The sequence below is a fragment of the Ziziphus jujuba genome, chromosome 6, assembly GCF_031755915.1.
Source record: "Ziziphus jujuba cultivar Dongzao chromosome 6, ASM3175591v1".
NCBI lineage: Eukaryota > Viridiplantae > Streptophyta > Magnoliopsida > Rosales > Rhamnaceae > Ziziphus > Ziziphus jujuba.
In genome coordinates, this window is record NC_083384.1 from 29,500,197 (window position 1) to 29,522,505 (window position 22,309).

At 36.2% G+C, this 22,309-nt stretch overlaps 1 protein-coding gene across 1 annotated transcript in view; it reads right to left on the bottom strand.

Moving 5' to 3' along the window:
- Window positions 1–9,270: 9,270 nt before the first annotated feature.
- The window catches only part of LOC125419058 (disease resistance protein RPV1-like), a 41,331-nt gene continuing 28,292 nt past the window's right edge, over window positions 9,271–22,309 (bottom strand). The window contains exons 7-8 of the mRNA XM_060817962.1: window positions 9,539–9,631; window positions 9,271–9,420 (exon numbers count right to left, since the gene is read on the bottom strand). Of these exons, the coding sequence (XP_060673945.1) occupies window positions 9,271–9,420; window positions 9,539–9,631 (243 nt within the window). The remainder of the gene's footprint in view (window positions 9,421–9,538; window positions 9,632–22,309) is intronic.

Here is a 22,309-nt window from a genome sequence, read left to right on the forward strand (position 1 = left end):
ATTTCTAAAAAAATCACAAAAATAGAAATTCAATTAGTTGTTATATTCTATCTTTAACAAACTAATTATAATCAATTTCCAAAAGAAAAACACATAAAAATGTGATTTTTAGGGTTTCCGTATACATCATAAAATTTCCGTATACACCCAAAATTACTGTTCACTGCCATAATGCTGATGTGGCCCTACTGCCACATCATCATTACCCTAACATGCAAGCCACATGGCAAACAAGGCTGATGTGCCCTACCGCCATGTCATCATTACGCTGACATGCAACGCCACATGGCAAACAAGGCTAATGTGGCATTCCACCATGTCATTAGGAGTTGACATGGCATAAGTGCCACATCATCACCACCGCTGACATAGCAGCGCCACTTGTCATTCCATGCTAACGTGGTGCTTTGCCTTCTGACATGTGTCACCATCAGAGGATGCCATATGTCACCTGCAACAGGTCGACATGTGGCGCCTCTATCACACAACACGTGGCATCGTTAGAGGTCAACACGTGTCACATGTAACAGGTCAACATGTGTCTCCTTTGTTTGCTCGACACGTGGTACAACATCTGGATGACATGTGGCCTCGTGACTATGCGACAAGTGGCATCGCCATGGTTTTCCACGTCGCCTTGCCACTGTGTGCCATTTGTCATCTCCTCGTCTCGCCACATGGTGCTCTCTTATTACAACACATGGCAAGCCCATTTTCATTCAGGCATAGTTTCTATCAGGCCAAAACAGTATTGGGCCTGGGTCTTGGGCTGAACAGTAATATATTCTAACCACGGACTGGGCTTATGGGCCAGGTCCATCAAAATTTAAAATTCAGGCCCACCAACCCAGAAACTTACCCATACCCATTTTTGCAACTCGTTAACCCGATTTTCGACCCGTCTTCAACCTCCAACCGGGTTTTCTCGACATGTTTCACTGGTAAACAGATTTTTTCAACTCGATTTCAATTTTTCTCCCATTTTTATTGTTCCAGCGGTTGAAAATTTCCCAAAAAATACCAAAAAATTTAGAAATTCATGGGTAATTCAATTTTTGGAAAAATTTTGTTTTTAAACAAAAAATAAAGAATTGCCCAAGAATCCTAAAACCCACGAGAAAAACAATTTTTTTTTTCCAAATTCAGTATGACACTAAATTCCTTTCAAACCCGATACAAAATTGTAGATCAATCTGTCAGGACCCATCCAAGATTCCTCCCCGGAACCCTAGACAAGCCCTGATCCCAGGGAAATACCACCGAACATTCCAACGGAAAATTCGGCAGCACCTCGCCTAAGGGTAGGACTTACCACAAATTTCCTGCACTGAAAACACACTTCTAAAACATCCCCTTATTCCTCCCACGTTACTACAAATTGATTCCACAAATTTACAGCACTTCAAAGAATAACAGTAACTCAATGAATAAATAACAACCAAAATGTCCAATACAGTATACAGAGCATTATACAAATAAATGTGGAATTAATAAAATGACAGATAAGAAGTAATACAAGATGGAGAGGAAAAGGGAAGAAATACTTCTTGGACTTTCGGCAATGAACTGAGACGTTGGGCTCGCCCCGGACAATCAACGTCTCCCAACCTGGACCTAGGGGAACGGAATTTAAAAACGTGAGATGCTAATCATCTCAGTGAGTGACCCTATCTACTGAACACCTTTAATATTAATAATATAACAATGAAAGGAATTTAATTAATATCAACGATTAAATAAATAAATAATAATAACAATTGAAATGATAATTTCTCTCAAAACCTTCACTATTCACTCCGTTGGAAATGTTCCCCTTTTAAAACATTTTCACAAAACCCGATACTCGTATTTTCCGAAAACCAAGGGATCAAATAATTTAATAAACAACAAATAAATAAATACCCCAAATATAAATAAAATGTAATAAATTATAATAAATAATTTTTGTACTTTTTGGGGTTTGAAATTTCTATCTGAAAAATTTGTACTTGACTCACCACACCATATACTAGTGATGCCCTCCGATACCCAGCGTCCCAAGCACCGACTAGCGGGGAGATTAAAGAGAGAAACTTGCAAACGGCACTTCGGTGTCCCGACAGTACCGCTGCTGAAACCGTCATCCCGGCCAAGGAGGGGGGCGGCTGATGAGCAATATATAAGACTTGCCTGCCCTCGGTCCAATGGCAACTCACGGGAGACATAATACTTGCGCGCTAACCACATATACAACCAGAACACCAATACTGTATGAATGCGTCTAAAACAATTATTAAATTAATTATAACCGTACCGTTTTTTCCAAAACTACCGTGGGAAATATACCAATTTTCACATTTACCATCCCACATATTTTCCTTTGACAAACTCAGTACGAAAACATCGATAACGAATAAAAATAATTTTTCTCGCAACACGCGGTTCAACAAATAATATACCACGGGCATAATTATGAAAATTAAACCACCAATTTAAACAAATAATTTTCTTAAAATATTCAAACCAATTATGCCCAAAAATAATATAAAATCCAGACACAATTAATTACTGAAAATACTTGTTCATGTGTAATAAATACCATTTAATCACAATAAAATAATAATCGAGAATTTCTTAATGACCCAAAATTCCGTTTAGCATCAATGGATAAATATATATATAAAATAATATTTTCCCGATTATATTTAAATTCCACCACATGAGCACAAATTCCAGATATCAATTTAACACCACGTAAATATAATTAATTACCCCAAAAATATTTTTAAAGGTGGGTCACTCACCTGGAGCACGCAATTAATCCAAGATCCACCACGGGATCAATTCCATGACTCACCCGTGCTCCTAGAACATAATTCAAACACAGTCAAATAAATTAATATTTTATTCGGATAAATAATACTCGGTACCCGGGGGGTTAAACACAAACGTTAACCAAAATTGTCAAATAATATACCGAATCGAAGCTTGTGGAACGAGGATCGCATTACCAGTCTCCATTGACCCCAATTCCGCCAGTGGTGGCCGGAATTTGGCCAAAAAGCTTTGGCCGATTTTGATCTCCTCGTATCTCGCAAACCGCTTCGAATTTTGGAAATTGGAGGCCATATTTGAACTTAGAGGACCCAAAATAGGGGGAGAGGGGTGGCAATTTGGACTGGGCTGGCCGAAAAACACAAGAAAAGAGGAGAGAGAAAATTTTCGACCGACGGCTTCTCAGGCCCGATCTGGGCGCTTCCGGCAGCCGGTGACCGTGAAATTTTACGGCAGAGCTCGCCTACTCCCTCCGCTCATCACTGGCCGGCGCGTGTAGCAAGGTGGTGGCCGGAATTAAAAAATACGGCAAGACCCGAGAGGGAGAAAGGAAGGGAAAGGAAGAAGAAAAGAAGAAGAAGGAAGAAGAAGAAGAAGAAGGAGAACGGGCCCCTGGCCTTTTTTCCCACGTGGGGGAAAAGAAAAAAAAAGAAAAAGAAATAAAAGAAAATAAAATAATTTAATTAAATAACATTAAAAATAATATTATTATAACAAATAACAATAAAATAATATGATATTAAACACGGTTGACATGTGGCATCTCAATATGGTGACACATGGTCACATTTATTAAGTCACACGTGGCACATCGTTACACGTTTAAAAATAATATTAAAATAATACAGTATTAAAAAACTCTACAGGTCCATAACTTTCAAACGACATGTCCAAATCGGACGTGCCGCTAGTCTACGGACTCATATCGACGAGTACTTCACAACCATGTATGAGTCAAAGCTCAACTTTGCATGAATAGAAAGTCAACTTCGGCACCTCTTGGACAGTTTGGACCTCAACTTGTTTTGCTCATAATTTTCGAACCGTAGCTTCGTTTTTAACGTGCTACTAGTCTACAAACTCGTGCCAACGTGTACTTCGTAACGGTACCTCAGTCAACCTAGAATTCCAACCGAAACAAAAAGTCAACTTTTACCCCCTTGGTCAACGATCAATGGTCAAAGTCAACAGTCAACGGTCAAAGTTGGAAAACTTCCGTTGTACTTTGGGACGGAGTGTTACAAATCACCATAAAACCATGGGCAACATAAATTGATTTATACAAAAAATTTAATTCCACAAACTTGTACCCCGTTTGAAGCCAAAAATAAAAATATACATATAAATATATATATATATTTTTTTCCACAACACATTGAATCAGCAAACCCACATATATATCAACATATATTATCAGAAAATAGTCTTAAGATTGTATGAAACATATTATGGGAATATAATATATATGTATATACATGTGGATCTACATATGTAAATAAAAATTTGCAAAGTTTAATAAAATAAAATTGCGAACCTAAATGTCCTTAGCTTTTAATCTACTGGTTGAAAAATGGTCCGAGACCTGTGTGGTACCACAGTGTCCTTAAAACTATTTCCATCCTACTGGTGCGGGTACTTTTCGACGGCGGTCTCCTAGGTTATAACAGATTGCAAAGCTTCTAGACACAGCACCACCGAAGCTTTCCTCAGACTTTCAGTGTACTTGATCTTTACCACACTAACAATAATAAAACATGCAAAATACCTTTGATTTTCTTAGTTTTTCTAGTAACACTCATGAGGGAGAGAGAGAGTTATTCCAAAACCCAAAATCAATAAAAATCTCACTATATTTTTCCTCTGTATTTTCCTTTTCCAAAACCCAAAAACGGAAATCAATAAAGTAAGCATTAATGGCCCAATTAAAGCCCACTAATTCAAAATCATTCAAAACAAAAAATGTTGCAAACATTATAAAATATAACAGTTAAAATCAAATTAAGTTACTTATTGGTGGCTCTAATAATGAAGTAATTACCAAAAGTTGAGCATTGGAATTAATAATTTTATGTTAGTATGAGCCTGATGATGAATGAGACATATATGTAGTATGGTCTATCCGTGACACGTATGTTTCATTCTATTTCTCATGCACCTTTCTACATTACTCACACATAGACACAATTGCCATCATAAGTCCATTTCTATTACAAGTTCAGGTTAGGTTTGAATTTAGACAGAGATCATAGATATGAGTTTGTAGAATTTTGATGAAATTAAGTTCAAGATCAGGTTGGATAATATTTGTTTAATTACAAAAAGAAAGTTAAGTAATGAATATTCTGAGACTTGTGGTTGTTACTTCAGTTGCGCTCATCCTTACAACATGTTTATGAAGAATTTGAGGCCTTTCTCTAGTTCTTGCACTAATGAAGTTAGTTTTAATTAAGGGCCTGTTTTATCTTGGGCATTTTTTTCCATAGGAAGTGGATCCTTGTAGAACAAGGAAGAAACAGGAAGGAAAGCATGGAATAAAGTGTCATTTTTCTATATTTGAATCTTGCTCTCATATAGGATTTAAAATTTATATAGGCTTTATATGTTTTATCTTGCTCTCATATAGGATTTAAAATTTATATAGGCTTTATTTCTATATTGACTACAGACAGATCCACAGCTTAAATAGGAAAGCCAATATTTTGCAGTTCATGTATTTTGCAGACAATGATAGTACCATATAATTTCAGTACCGAAAAAGCTTTGTTGGGGCCCCCCACTACTAAAATGAAAAAAAGCAAACCTTGTAACAAAATCAGGTCAGGTTTCATATAAACATGCATCACAGATAAGATTGTAGTAAAAAAATTCTAAGTGCTGCTTTTCGAGTACAATTAGTAATAAATTAGAGAGACTTGCAAATACACATAATAATTGCTCAGAAAGTTAAGAATGTTCAACTGGATGCAAAGGAGTATTTACCCTTAAAATTCTTCATAAACAACTCAGAATCATATTTCATAGGTAACCTAATGTCTATTTTATTTAATTTATTATGCAAATATATGTGAAAAAAGGTTCACATTGGTTAAATAGAAAATACATTTATAATTATATCACTAAAACAAAGAATTCCCATGCCATGATAAAAAAAAAGACAAGAGGAAAAGAGCTTTTCCAAAGGTGCCACACCATTCATTTGAAGCTAAGCATTACATTGTTTGCATAGCTGACACACGGATTCTTCATTGGCTGAAAGTAAAAAAGACATGCCAAATTGTGGATGAACAGAATTAACATCAAGAACATGTCAAGACTGCCCAGTTCATGTATTTTATAGACAAAAGCCAGAACCGTATAAATTAACTACAACATTATTTTGTTCAAGTGCAGCACTACTAAAGGGAAACAACGCAAAGTAGTAGTGAATATGAATATATATCACCACAAATGATAGATGCAGCTCAACTTCTTCAGCAATAGCGAGCAATGCACCACTATCAGTTCTATGAAGCAGAGCACTTGCACTTCTAATTTAAAAAATAACCAAAATATGACAATGAACCCATAAAACTTGCTTAGTAGATATATTACAGTCCGCTTATCTAAAAATGAAAATAAAATACAATCCATATTAAGCAAAAACCTAAGGCTTCCAAGTGTTTAGTTGCATATTGCTTGTTGATATATATTGATACGTGCACACCAACAAGAAATTCCAATTATGCCTATGCCTTGAACATAAAATATTTACGGAGAAAGTACTTTTCCAAGCTATCCTACCTTTTATTTCAAGATAATAAGGTGTTAGTCATATTTGCATGGATAGCTCACACATGAATTCTTCATAACCTGAAAGTAAAATTCAAGCCAAGTTGAGGATCAGCAAAATTAATCAATATTTATGTGGAAAAATTCATAGGAAAAACTTTTTTGAATAAACATGTTTTTAATATATATTAGGAAAAATTCACAGAACAACATTTTTAAATTAACATGTTTTCAATACATGTTACATGATATTACCTTATGGCTTGTTAAATTATTTAAAAAGTAACTATAACCATGTTTCTCTTAGTTGTGGAGCAATATTGTTCTGTTTTTCTTTTTTTGGTTCCTTAACATCCAAATGCTCTGCATCTTGTGAGCAACACATCAACTTGCATTTGTTTGAATTTATCATATGATTTGATTGATCATCACCATCATCCTCATGAGAGCCAACAACTTCATAGCTTCCGTTTGCTTCACAATATTCATCAAAGCTTCTCTTTCTCTTACTTTTAGTTTCTGTGTCAAATCTCTCTATATCTTCCTTGTATACCAACCATATCCCACACCTCTTTATCTCACAGTGTACACTTCCCCAATTGTCAACTCCAAAATCTTCAAGATCGAAGAACGAACATTGGAAATGAATTGATGCCTCAGTGGTGAAAGTATAGGGCCAACTTAGTCCAATCATTTCTTTTGAATATTTCAAAAATGATTTTGAGACGGACCACATGAACATGTGATCCGGACTAATGATGTTGTGATTAAGTCTCAAACCATCATCAAATTCATAAGAATGGTCATCATTAGTGGTTTCAAAAGTGAGTTTGCATTCGATCATAATAGTTTGTGTGAAGTCCCACATTGGTTAGAAAGGAGAACGAAGCATGGCTTATAAGCGTGTGGATACCTTTCCCTTGTGGATGCATTTTGACAAAATCGTGCGGGCTGGGCCAAAGCGGACAATATCCATATGCGGGTGGTTTGGGCTGTTACAGTTTGTATTAGAGCCAATACTTGGATCGGTGTGCCAGCGAGGACGGTGAGCCCCAAAGGGGGTGGATTGTGAACTCCCATATTGGTTGGAAAGAGGAACGAAGCATGGCTTATAAGCGTGTGGATACCTTTCCCTTGTGGATGCATTTTGACAAAACCGTGCGAGCTGGGCAAAGCGGACAATATCCACATACGGGTAGTTTGGGCTATTACAGTTTGTACTAATATTTTCGATCTAAGATAATAAAGAAGCATAAGGAAAAATATCACACATGGATTAGGAGAAGGAAAATCAATTGGGTTTTAGAACTATAGGTTTTTCAATTATCCCACATTGAAAAAGTAAGAGATTTGTAGGTGGTTTCTCTTACTATACTGAAGCCTTATTTGCTCATTGAGGAGACACTTCAACTTCTACTACATCTCATTATATTAGAACATTTCTCTAATTTTTAGTTCTAGTTTTCAACATAGAGTAGGCCTTCTGGCCACTTATTATTTAGTTTTTATTTAGTGTTGTCCTTTAGGCCACCTATTATTTAGTTTTAACCATTTAATATTATGCTGGTCCTTAGATTGCCTGCATTATTGGCATTGTTTTTATTTATTTTTTCTTAGTTGATTAAAGTAGTTTAATCATTAAGGCATTAGAACATTCTTAATTGTTTGTTCTCTGCAATTAAATACAATCATCTAACTTTATTTTATTTTTGCAATTGTTATTATTATCATTATTTTCTCTATTTCCTTCAATCTAGAAGGTGGCACACTCCTACAATCAGAGACATCAAGTGTTGGATTTTTTTCCAACATTATTTTTTGGCATGCTCTGTGAGATCCCACATCGGTTGGAAAGGGGAACGAAGCATGCCTTATACGAGGGTGTGGATACCTTTCCTTGTGAGGCCTTTTAAAACAGTATGGGCGGGGCCCAAAGAGGACAATATCGCATGCGGATGGTCTAGGCTGTTACACACCCGGTGGGACCCATCAACTAATAACCTGAGATGACTTTAAATGATGATAAAGTCATTCGAGATATTTTACTTCAGATGAGTAACAATGTAAAAGAGCACAACAGAAAGATGGCAGCATCATTTGAATTATTGCATCAACAGTTGCAGGCCCTCCAAGCTGCACTGAAAGGTATGTGGCCAATTTATGATCAGAATGAGTATCAAATACAGGCCTCTAAGGCCGTCTCTGTCTCGATGCTAGCCAATCAGGCTGCATCCATCCCGATGCTGGTTCCATAGGCCATCTCTGCCTTGATGACGCCTCCACAAGCCGCATCCATCCCGATGCTGTCCCCTCAGGCTGCATCCATCCAATTGTAGGATCTGCAGGCTGCATCGACACCTATATGAGTGTTGGCCTCCAAGACTGCCTCTGCCCCGATGCTGGATAATCAGGCCCTATCTACCCGGATGTTGACCCCCTAGGCTACATCTATCCAATTGCAGGAACTTCAGGCTGCATCGACACCTATAGGAGTGCTGGCCTCCAAGGTTGCTTCTACCCCGATGCTAGCCAATCATGCCATATCAACTCCGATGCTGGCCCCCAAGCGGCATCCATCCAGTTGCAGGAACCCTAGGTCGCTTCAACATCTACAAGAGTGCTGGCCTCCAAGGTCGCTTCTACACTGAAACTAGCTTCCCATGCTAGATCCATTCTGATGCAGGCTACTCAAGTCTTATCAACACCTATTGGAATGTCAGCCTTTAGGGCTGCATCCATTCCAGTAGCACCTTTAGTCATATCTATCATGGTGCTAGCCCCTTGGGCCGTATCCAGAACGACAGTGACTCCACGGACTGCATCTACTAGTGTGCAGACCTTTATGGTTGCACGGATAATGATGAAACAGGTTAAAAGCATGGGATAAAAGATCCAACCATATGTTCCCCGACGGGCCAAAAATCGAATTTAGGCCAGGGGCCAACCGTTTATGCACCAAGGCCGTAACCAGAAGCATTGTTGATATGGAATCCCACAACCATATCAGGCCAGTCCCAATAACTTTAGGTGGAGGAATAGGCATTATAACCTTCAGACCAACCAAAACTTTGCACAGTCAAAGATCAAGAACAATTTGAATAAAAGCTTGAGCATGGATTTAGAAGCTGCTAGAAAAGTCATTTTAAAGATGACTAGTTGTGTGACTACAAAGCATGATCTAAAGGGATTCTGGTCTGAATAGAAGACCAAATGTTCATAGAAGAAGACAATTAAAGATTAACATGATCATGTTGATGGCTATTGTAGGGTACTAGTACTAATTGTATAAGCTCATTAGAATCTCACCTGTTTTCAACCAAATTGAATCACTCGAACTCGGGATTCCTCAAGACACAAAGGAAAAAGTTTTTGATTCCATATTAATTATCATTAGCTTAAAAAATTTTAACCCAACATGTAAGTTAGCTTTCACAAGAAACAATTAACATTAGCTTCGATTAAAATTAAATTCTTAAGCTTTTATACATGGTTAAGTACCTGAAAAATAGGTCTAGTAATGGACTTGATGAGGAATTGAATTATAATCTTGGATCAAGTCGGACAATAGATATCAAATTAACATGCTTACTGGGGGCTCGAATATTGAAGTAACTATCAAAAGTTGAGCATTCGAATTAATAATTTTATGCTTATGTATGATCCTAATATGAATGTGGTGTGTCAGTGCCACATATGTTTGTTTCTATTTCATGCACTCTCTCCATTACTCATATATATATATATATATGTATATGGTTACCTAGCCCTTATTGATACAATAGTAGTCACTAGTCCATTTCTCTTACAAGTTCAGAATTCATACTCAGATCATACATATGATTTGCAGAATTTTGATAACTTCAAGTTCAAGCTCAGGTTGGATGATATATATTTAATTGGTTCAAAAAGAAAGCAAGTGAAGTAATGAATATGCTGAGACTCGTGATTCTTTCTTTAGTTGTGCTCATCCTTATAACATGTTTAACATAAAAATGATGAAGAAATTGAGGCCTTTCTGCAGATCTAAGGCATTCTTTGCGTAGGCATAAAAGAAATTTGTTTTCATTAAGGGCATGTTTTGTCATAGGCATCTTTGCATAGAAAACAAGTTAAATTGATTTACCTAAGCAATCAAAGAATGTGGTAGACCAACTTTTGATTAGTCTTAGGATTTTCTTCTTCTGCATACATCAGAGCAACAACTTCACATTAACTGGTTTCATAATTTGCACATCAACTGAATACTTCTGGCGTATGAAAGAAAAAAAGAAGGAACACATGGGATAAATTAAGAATCCCACAATCTGAAAGATCAATGGACGTTTAAAAGCCAATTGACTATCTTCCTAGTCCACATATATAGACCCAATTTCTCACTACATATATAACAAGTGTCATTTTTTAGATTTGAATCTCACTGTCAAACATATTAGTTGAAATCAGTACAAACTTTTTAGAGAAAATACTTTGGGAGTGTTGGTACGTTTTAGTGATTGCAGAGGAAACACTGCTTAAAGTTAGAGTGGACATGCCAATATTGTAATTAACATCAAGAACATGTCAAAGACTTCACATTTCATGTATATATAAATTAAATACAACAATAGCTTTGTTGGAGCCCAGCACTACTAAAAGGAAACAAAGCAAGCTAGTAGAAAGATCAAGTTATGTATAAACATGAATAACAGATGCAACTAAACTTCTTTAGATATATACAAGCAATAAGCACCATTGTCAATTGTATGGAGTAGAGTACTTGCACTTTTAAAAAAATAACCAAAATTTGACAATGAACCCATACAACTAGATATATTACAATCCACTTCCCTAAAAAAGGAAATAAAATAAATCCATATTAAGCAATTTCATAATCATTAGCAAAACCAGTCAAAGTAAAATAAGTCAATATATACAGAGTCCCCCACCATATTTCAGAAAGAACACTCTAAGACTCCCAAGTGTTTGGTTACATGTTGCAGTGCTCTGCTAGCTGCCTGTACAACCCATACTTAGGTGTTTCTTGCTACTAACGATATTAGTGCATGATTTAATATAGGAGCATTAAGCAAAAATTGGATTTAAACCAAACTTCACAATAAAACTTTAGATATTTTCTGATAATAAAATACCAAATGAGACCTTACTACATTTCCCCAGCAATTGAAATTTTTTCAAAAACTTTACTTAGAAATGAGAACTTTATTCTACAAGTTACCTAGTAACTGAAACTTTATTTGTTTTGGCAAACAATTCAAAACACAAAAATGACCCAGCATGGCCAAACACATTATGTATTGAACAAGAATAATTTTTGTTTTACTTGCAATTCTAGAAACCAAATTAAAAAAGCTTATCAAATACATATTATATTCAAAAAGGTAAGTTAATAGATGTTCAACTGGGCATAAAGCAATAAAGATGTAGGAACCAATTCAATGCACCATAAACAATGCCTATCATATTCAAAGGTAATCTATAATTTTTAAATTTTTCTAACTTTCCCAGCAAGTGAACTTAAAATGGCTCTTTGTAGTTAAACATATTCATACTATCATCACAAAAGTAAAACAGATAGGGTATCTATCCAATGCCAAACTAATAAAAGAAAAAACATAAAAATTAAGAACGCCTTTCAAATTCTTATACACAATATTTTTGCATAAACAAGTTAGAAAAGCCTTTCAAATGCAATAATAGAATATTAGATGCAGGTAATACTTAAAAATATTCAACTAGATATAAAGATGTACTTGGCCATAAAATGCATCATAAAAAACTCATAATCATATTCATAGATATAATATTCTTTTATTTTATTTAATTTTCTCTGCAAACAAAACAGGACCATTTAAGTTAACTACATCAAAAGCTTTGTTGAAGCACAGTACCAGTAAAATGCATGCTTGTCGAGTACTATTAGTAAAAAAAAAGACATTGGAATAAATACAGCTTAACTTATTCAGGGATACATGGTCTTAAACACTGTACCTCTTCTGCCAGTGTTATGGAGCATATTACACTTCTAATTTGACACATAACAAAATCTTGACTATTAACCCATAAAGCTTGCTCACTAAATATAAAAATCCATTTAACTCAAAAAGGAAGGAAAAAAACAATCTGTATTGAGGAAATTCACAATCATTAACAAAAGCACTCAAAATGAAATGCTGTACATACGTAAGGAAGAAAAAATCTAAGGCTCCCAATGTCTAGCTTCATGTTACAGTGCTGTTAATGTATTAACTCAATAATAGTACTGCTCATGTAGAATGATACTTGATGAACCCTGTTGAAGGAACAAAATTAGAAAGAAAATATCTGCAAGCTGACCCACATGTCAGGAACAAAATTAGAAAGAAAATATCTGCAAGCTGACCCACATGTCATTCTTAGGTGTTTGTTGATGCTAATGATATTGATAAGCACAGTGAATCTGTGATATCACTCAAACAAGATCAGGAAAAAGACAAGAGAAAGAGAGAATACCACCCCATTCATTCAAAGCTAAGGGTTGTCATGCATGCTGCATAGCTCACATAGTTTCCTCATAGCCTGAGCCTAAAACGCACCAAATTGTGGATAAACAAAATTCATTAATGTGTTCATGGAAATATCCATGAAATTACTTTTTGTAACAATAATAATTTTGTTTTTTTTCCGTTTCATTTTCTGCGTGTTTCTTTCCAAACAGAAGAAAACTAAGTTTCCTTTAGAAATTGGCTTCTAATTTGTAAACTTGGTTTATAGACTAGCATAATTAAACTACAACAAAATGCATGTTATATATAAACAGAGTATATGAACTTGTATAAATTAATTTGGAAAGAAAACAAATGAGTTTAAATTGTTATACCAAAGCAATCACAGAATATATATTTTTGAGTGATATTTTCTTTGAATTAGTCTTGGGATTTTTTTCTTCCTCAGAGTGTTTGGAGGCAATAACTTCACCAACAACTTCAAACTAAATGGTTTCACCATCAAATTTTCTCTAAAAGCAGTAACATAAAAAAATTGAGTTTGGGTTTCCTAGGCATAATAATATAGAATTGATCCCAATCCTCTTTTTCTCAAATGACCATTCCTGTATCCTTCCCTTACATTCTTAATAAAGCAACTACCCTCAAAATGAGAATATGATAATCTTTGATATACAACACTAGCAAGGGTGGTCAAGCCAATACCTCCCATGCCCCAAATACATACAATGCCAACATCTGTAGTGTCAATGGATAATAATGATTCAATTTCTTTTAACTTTTTCTCCAATTCCAATGACGTGCTCATAACAATGCTCATTTGAGAGATATTTTGGCAATTTCAATAAAATATCTTCAGCAATCCTTTGAACTAACTTGAACACGGGCCTGTAAAAAATTGAAAATAATTCAGTTATTAGATAAGTACGACAGTCGTTTTAATAAAGAGTTAGGCACATGGAGAAAAAGATAGAGTGCTCAATTTTTGTTGTGCTTCTTCTTACCAATTAGAATATGAAAGCGGTGTTATTCTTGCCAATTTTAATTATCACTATTATATTCTTTCATTTCATGGTGCTTTCATCGTCTTTTATTAATTTAAGATGGAATTTATAGGATATATATATATATGATAAAAGATTGGCATAACAGTACCCATCTCATTTCTTTTCTTGCATTCAAGAATATGCATAAGATCATTCAAACACCACGTGGATGAACCAAAGTTTTCTGAGAAAATTATTACTCAAATCTTAGATTCCTCGATTGTTTTTTTGGGATTGTGGATGAAATTTCATCGTCTCTCTCAAGTTGATGATCATCCATGAAAGTTGAGACATGCTTTGCAGATAAAGCAGCATAAAGATAGCTAGCAAATTGATTGCGGGTGTCTTCACCTCTGAAATCAGAAACACATCGAACTTTTCTTGAATCTCATGCTTTTCTTCAGAAGAGATTGCTGAAGAAAGAGAAGAAGCCATGTATGCCTACTATATATAACCCAAAAATCCACAATGGTAAAGGGCGAAGATATATAACAGAAATTGATAAGTTTTAGATCGAAAAAAATCCATGAACTAAGTGAAGAAGAAAGATAAGAGAAAGAGTTTACAGAGTGATAAAAAGAAAAAAAAAATCTGCAAATTAAAGCTTCCTTAGTGAAGAATGGTATATAAGGAATGATCAATATTGATAACATGACCATATAAACTTCTTAAACAAAAACATATAACAATGAGTCAGCGGTAAATGCCCTCTGTGTGTGTCTGATAAGGGCTCTCTATTTTTTTGGATGAAAAAGTCTATTAATGGCTCCTCAGACTTAACTTTTCCTCTCACCTCATCATTTTCATGCGATTCTTAAGTTTGAATATTTTAAGTCCATAGTGTTTCAAAGACAAGATTAATTAGTTACACAACAATTTTTTGATTTACCAAATGAAATCATCATTAAACTCAGAAATTAACAAAACTCTTTAAAAAAGAAATGAATCAAACTATGTAAGCTAGTTGACAAAAGAGACAATTAACAATACCTAGCTATCATTAAGATGAGTTTAATTACCTTGTTTTGATTTGGAAAAAATAAAAATAAAAATATATATAAATATAAACAAAATGTATTAACACACAAGACAGACATTTTCTTTTTTTTTCTTTTTTTGTGTTTTCCACGGGTGATTTAATCTTTGCAAACTATATATACTTTTTCTTCTTCACTTTTCAGGTTTTGGTTTAAAAAAAAAAAAAGACTTTTTCTTTTTGTATAAGTTGCCCTGCCCTAAGTCATCTGTCATAGTCATGTTAATTCTTCCCTAAAAATAAAAAATATATATTCGTTTCCAATAATTATATATGCATTAGTTTTATTAGTTTTGTTATATACCATTAAGGGCGTAGAATGGTGAAATTTGAAAATTGTGATTCGAGTTTTCCGTTATTATTGAATGGTCCTACCACATAATAGCGTCCCACCACATCGCCTTTAGCCTAATGTCTATAATGTTAAGCAGGATATATATATATATATATATATTATTTTTCAGTTAATAATTTTGATGTGGGTTGTGGTACTTTTTACACCTGGCAATTCGTGTTGGTGGGTCATGTTCGTGTCAACCCGTTTAATAATCGTGTCAAAAATGCCTAACCCGAACACGACCCATTTATTAATCGTGTCAGGTACCTAAAACACTAACCCCATCTGTTTATAAACAGGTCAACACGACACGACCCGTTTAACACGATTATTTTAACGGGTCGTGTTGACCTATTAACCCGTTAACCTAAAATTGACCTATTAACCCGAAAACTAACCTATTAACCCGTTAACCCGAATATTAACCTATTAACCCGAAATTTTTTTTTATTTTTTTTTATTTTTATGTTTTTGTTTTATTAAAGATGTATTTTTTGTATTTAAAAAAATAGTAATAGAAAATTATTTTTATAAAATTTTTAATTTATAATATTTTTTAGTTATTAAATATTATATTAGTGATAAAATATTAATTTAAAATTAAATTTAAATGGGTTGTAATAGGTATATAATCGTGTCGGGTTGAAACTGACACGTTTAATAAATGGATCGTAACGGGTGTCAGGATCCGTCCAGAATTCCTCCCCGGAACCCTAGACAAACCCTGATCCCAGGGAAATACCACCGAACCTTCCAACGGAAAATCCGGCAGCACTTCCCCTAAGGGTAGGACTTACCACAAATTTCCTGCACTGAAAACTCACTTCTATAATCGTCCCCTTATTCCTCCCACAATACTACAAATTGATTCCACAAATTTACAGCACTCCAAATAACAACAGCAGCAACCCAGTGCATAAATAAAAACTACACGTCCAATACAGTATACAGAGCATTATACAGATAAATGTGAAATTTATACAATGACAGATAAGAAGTAATACAGGATGGAGAGAAAAAAGGGAAGAAATACTTCTTGAACTTTCGGCATCGAACTGAGATGTTGGGCTTGCCCCGGACAATCAACGTCTCCAACCTGGACCTAGGAGAACGGAATTTAAGAGTGTGAGATGCTAATCATCTCAGTGAGTGACCCTAACTACTGAACACCTTTAATATTAATAATATACCAAATAAAGGGATTTAATAAATCAATACCGAACAAATAAATAAATAAACAATTGAAGTAATATTTTCTCTCAAAAACTTCACTATTCACTCCATTGGAAAAGTTCCCCTTTTAAAACATTTTCACAAAACCCAATATTCGTACCTCCCGAAAACCAAGGGATCAAACCATTTGATAAACAATAAATAAATAAATAAATAAATAAATACACCAATATATAATTAAAATGTAATAAATTATAATAAATATTTTTGAACACCTTTGGGGTTTGAAACTTTATCTGAAAATTACACTTGACGCACCACACCATATACCAGTGATGCCCTCCGATACCCAGCGTCCCGAGCACCGACGGGCGGGGAGATTAAATAAGAGAAACTTGCAAACGGCACTTCGGCGTCCCGATAGTACCGCTGCTGAAACCATCATCCCGGCCAAGGGAGGGGCGGCTGTGGCCAATATCAAACTTGCATGCCCAGTCCAATGGCAACCACGGGAGAAATAATACTTGCGCGCTAAACCACAGAATACTTGCGCGCTACCACGTGTCCATACACCAGAACACCAATACTGTGTGAGTGCCTCTAAAATAATTATTATTAACCAACCGTACCGTTTTCCAAAAATTACCGTGGGAAATATATCAAAATTTCACACTTACCATCCTACATATTTTTATTTAACAAACCGGTACGAAACATCGATAACAAATAAACCACAATTTTCTCGAAGTACGAGTTTCAACAATAAAAATACCGCAGGCATAATTTATAAAATTTAAACAAATATTTTCATAAAATATTTAACCCAATTATGCCCGAAAATAATACCGACCTCCATTGAGTTCAATTCGAACGGCAGTGGCCGGAATTTGGTCGGAAAGATTCGGCCAGTTTTAATCCCTTCGTATCTTGCAAATCGACGGGAGTTGAGTCAATTGGAGCTCAGAATCGGAATCAACGGGTCCAAATTAGTGGGAAAGGACCGGTTGCACGACCGGTGGCTGCCGGAAAATGGCCAAACCAGCGACACACCCGCCGCCGGCGTTGGAGGCCGATCCCGGCGCGTCCGCTGGCCATTCGGCCGGAGATTTGGCTGCCGGTGTCACCCAGCTTCGGGCTTTCATGTCAGCCGGCGCGTGCATGGTTCCGGTGGCCGGAAAATGTGCAGCAAGGAGAGAGAGAGAGACGGTCGGTGGGAAGGAAGAAAGAAAGAAAGGGAGAAGAAGAAGAAGAAGAAAAGGGATCGGGCCCCCCTGGCCCTTTTTTCCCACGTGGGGAAAAGAAAAGATAAAGAAAAAGAAAAAAGAAAAAAGAAAATAAAATAATAAAAATAATTAAATAATTAAATAATATTAATAATAATATTATTATTTAAAATAATAATAAAATAATTTGATATTACACATGGTTGACATGTGGCTTCTCAACATGGTGACACATGGTCACCTTCCTTAAGTCACACGTGGCACATCGTTAAGTGTTTAAAAATAATATTAAAATAATACAGTGTTTGAAAAACTCTACAGGTCCATAACTTTCAAACCACATGTCCAAATCGGACGTGCCGCTAGTCTACGGACTCGTATTGACGAGCACTTCACAACCATGCATGAGTCAAAGCTCAACCTTGCATGAATAAAAAGTCAACTCCGGCACCCCTTGGACAGTTTGGACCTCAACTTGTTTTGCTCATAACTTTCAAACGTAGCTCCGTTTTCAACGTGCTACTAGTCTACGAACTCGTGCCAACGTGTACTTCGTAACGGTACCTCAGTCAACCTAGAATTCCAACCGGGTCAAAAAGTCAACTTTTGACCCCTTGGTCAACGGTCAACCTCGGTCAACGTGCAAAAATTCTGACATGGTTTGGGACGGGGTGTTACAACCTTCCCCCCTTACAAAAATTTCATCCTCGAAATTTTTTACGTCATTGAAACGTTTAAGAACATTGATTGCGGATTTGTGCCTCGAGCTTCCACGTCGCTTCCTCGACTGACAGGTATTCGATGTCCTTTCGTAGCAATAACATATGAGTTACGCTGCATACAGATGTCTGCTTTCCGGAAAGTACTAACTTGCATGCCACAAAACCAATTCTTCCCATAACCCTGTAGAACCAATGTAACAAGAACTTGGCCTTCTCTATCAATCAAAGCATACGACTCTCTTCTACGGAGATAATTTCAAAAACTTAATCTCGGACTTTGAATTCAACATCTTTTCCATGCACATCGGCTTAACTCATTTGTCGATTCCTGAGCAGTCCTCAACTCTCTTGGATGACCTCTACCGCTTATTCGTAGCCATTCGTAGGTGTCTTCACGTTGGTCGTCGTACGGTGCTCCTCCTTACCTACTTCACTTCAACACTGTGGAGTTCGGCGCTGCCTTCCATATAGGATCTCATTTTTGAACTCAACGATATCCTACTTTGGATTCTCAATGGCGATACTTAACCTTAAGTCGCTCTTGGAAAAACCGTAACATAAAACAAATAATAAAATATATTTTTCAAATATACTTAACTTGCATAGGCAATTGTTAAAACTCCACATTGGAACAATAATAATAACATGAATAAATGCATAAAATCGATCTTAAAATCCATAGCATAAAATAAAATATGCACGCTTGTAATGGAGGTACGTACGACACCTTCTAACATGCTACGTGATCCATGATTCCAACTGTCGCCGACACTTTGCTACCAATACAACCCAGGGTGGTTGCCTATATTGGCCGTCCGATCCCCTAGACTTGTAGGCAACATGATTATGGGGCTAGCTCTACATGGACCACATTGGTTCGTCGCCTCCATATGGTGCAGTATAATATCAACAATATAACATACAAATACATGTACGAACATAAACAAAACAATACTTGAATAAAACACTTTTAATTTCAAATACCACTTTGAAAAGCATTTAATTTTGATAATCGATCGGAAAAATATTTTGACGCCTTGAAATCGATCGACACACATTCATACTCGGCAACGAGTATCGATTATGGGTGATGACCTTGCTAAACTATTGATAGCCGATACACACCCTCAGACAAACATCCTTCTTCTCCATGAACGAAACAAATGTCATTCACGATGATATGATTGATCTAGTGAAACTTTTATTCACCAACTCTTGCAGCTAATCCTTTTAGCCCTTTAACTTTACTGGAGTCACACGGCATGGCGGTACTGAACTAGATTGATGTCCAAAGCCAACTCAATAATGATTCGATATCCTTTTTACTGTCATAATCCAGATAACCTGCTGGGAAAAAATGCCTTCGAATTGCTTCCCACTATTAGTGGTTCCAACCCTCACCATCTTCTTTGGCATCAACCACCTGGGCCATAAACGCTTAACAACCATTCTCCGATAGCTCCTTACAATGACGGCAGAAATTAACCTCCGCAAAGACTTCCTAACTCCTCCACGAAGCACCACTTCAGGTAAGCTGAAACACTTTAACTTCACTCCCTTATGCTAGCGGTCCATATCTAGGACCACTTCGATTCCCAAAAAGATTCACAGAATTGGATCTGTCCCCATTACTTGACCTTCAAAAAGAAAAGGCAATACGCGACCATCGATTAGGCCATAGGAATTCCCCGTTAGGATAGGTGATTCTCATTGACACCCTCGAAGATTAGAGTTATTTCAACTCGGACCACGAATTTACTTCGAGATAAAGGGAAAGAACGCTTTAAGATGGGTAAAACGAGAGATTAGACGCGGATGGGATGCACAACAATGCACAGTCCCATAGGAATACTAGAACCTAGAGCTCTGATACCAACTGTCAGGACCCGTCCAGAATTCCTCTCCGGAACTCTAGACAAACCCTGATCCCAGGGAAATACCACCGAACCTTCCAACGGAAAATCCGGCAGCACCTCCCCTAAGGGTAGGACTTACCACAAATTTCCTGCACTGAAAACACACTTCTATAATCGTCCCCTTATTCCTCCCACAATACTACAAATTGATTCCACAAATTTACAGCACTCCAAATAACAACAGCAGCAACCCAGTGCATAAATAAAAACTACACGTCCAATACAGTATACAGAGCATTATACAGACAAATGTGAAATTTATACAATGATAGATAAGAAGTAATATAGGATGGAGAGAAAAAAGGGAAGAAATACTTCTTGAACTTTCGGCATCGAACTGAGACGTTGGGCTCGCCCCGGACAATCAACGTCTTCAACCTGGACCTAAGGGAATGGAATTTAAGAGTGTGAGATGCTAATCATCTCAGTGAGTGACCCTAACTACTGAACACCTTTAATATTAATGATATACCAAATAAAGGGATTTAATAAATCAATACCGAACAAATAAATAAATAAACAATTGAAGTAATATTTTCTCTCAAAAACTTCGCAGCACACCATATACCAGTGATGCCCTCCAATACCCAGCGTCCCGAGCACCGACTGGCGGGGAGATTAAAGAGAGAAACTTGCAAACGGCACTTCGGCGTCCCGACAGTACCGCTGCTGAAACCATCATCCCGGCCAAGGGAGGGGCGGCTGTGGCATATATCAAACTTGCTTGCCCAGTCCAATGGCAACCACAGGAGAAATAATACTTGCGCGCTACCACGTGTCCATACACCAGAACACCAATACTGTGTGAGTGCCTCTAAAATAATTATTATTAACCAACCGTACCGTTTTCCAAAAATTACCGTGGGAAGTATATCAAAATTTCACACTTACCATCCCACATATTTTTATTTAACAAACCGGTACGAAACATCGATAACAAATAAACCACAATTTTCTCGAAGTACGAGTTTCAACAATAAAAATACCGCGGGCATAATTTATAAAATTTAAACAAATATTTTCATAAAATATTTAACCCAATTATGCCCGAAAATAATACTTAAAACCACGTACGATTATTACCGAAATATACTTTGCTCATGCATAATAAATAAATTAAACCACAATAAAACCATAACCAAATTGTACCACATGAGCATAATTTAAATACCAATTAAACATAATTAATTGCCCAAAAATGATATAAAATCCAGACACAAGCAATTACTGAAAATACTTGCTCATGTGTAATAAATACCATTTAATCACAATAAAATAATAATCGGGAATTTCTAATGACCCCAAAATTTCATTTAGCACCAATGGGTAAATATATATATAAAATAATATTTTTCCCGATTATATTTAAAATACGCCACATGAGCACCAATTACAGATATCAATTTAATACCACATAAATACAATTAATTACCCGAAAAACATTTTCAAAGGTGAGTCACTCACCTGGAGCACGCAATTAAACCATGATCCACCATGGGACCAATTCCACGACTCATCGATGCTCCTAGAACACAATTCACACACAGTCAAATAAATTAATATTTTAATCCGGTAAATAATACCCGGTACCCGGGGAGGTCAAACACAAACGTTATCCAAAATTGACAAACTATATGTCTATGGAAAGCTTGTGAGATGAGGATCACATTACCGATCTCCATTGAGTTCAATTCGACCGGCGGTGGCCGGAATTTGGTAGGAAAGATTCGGCCGGTTTTAATCCCTTCGTGTCTTGCAAATCGATGGGAGTTGAGTCAATTGGAGCTTAGAA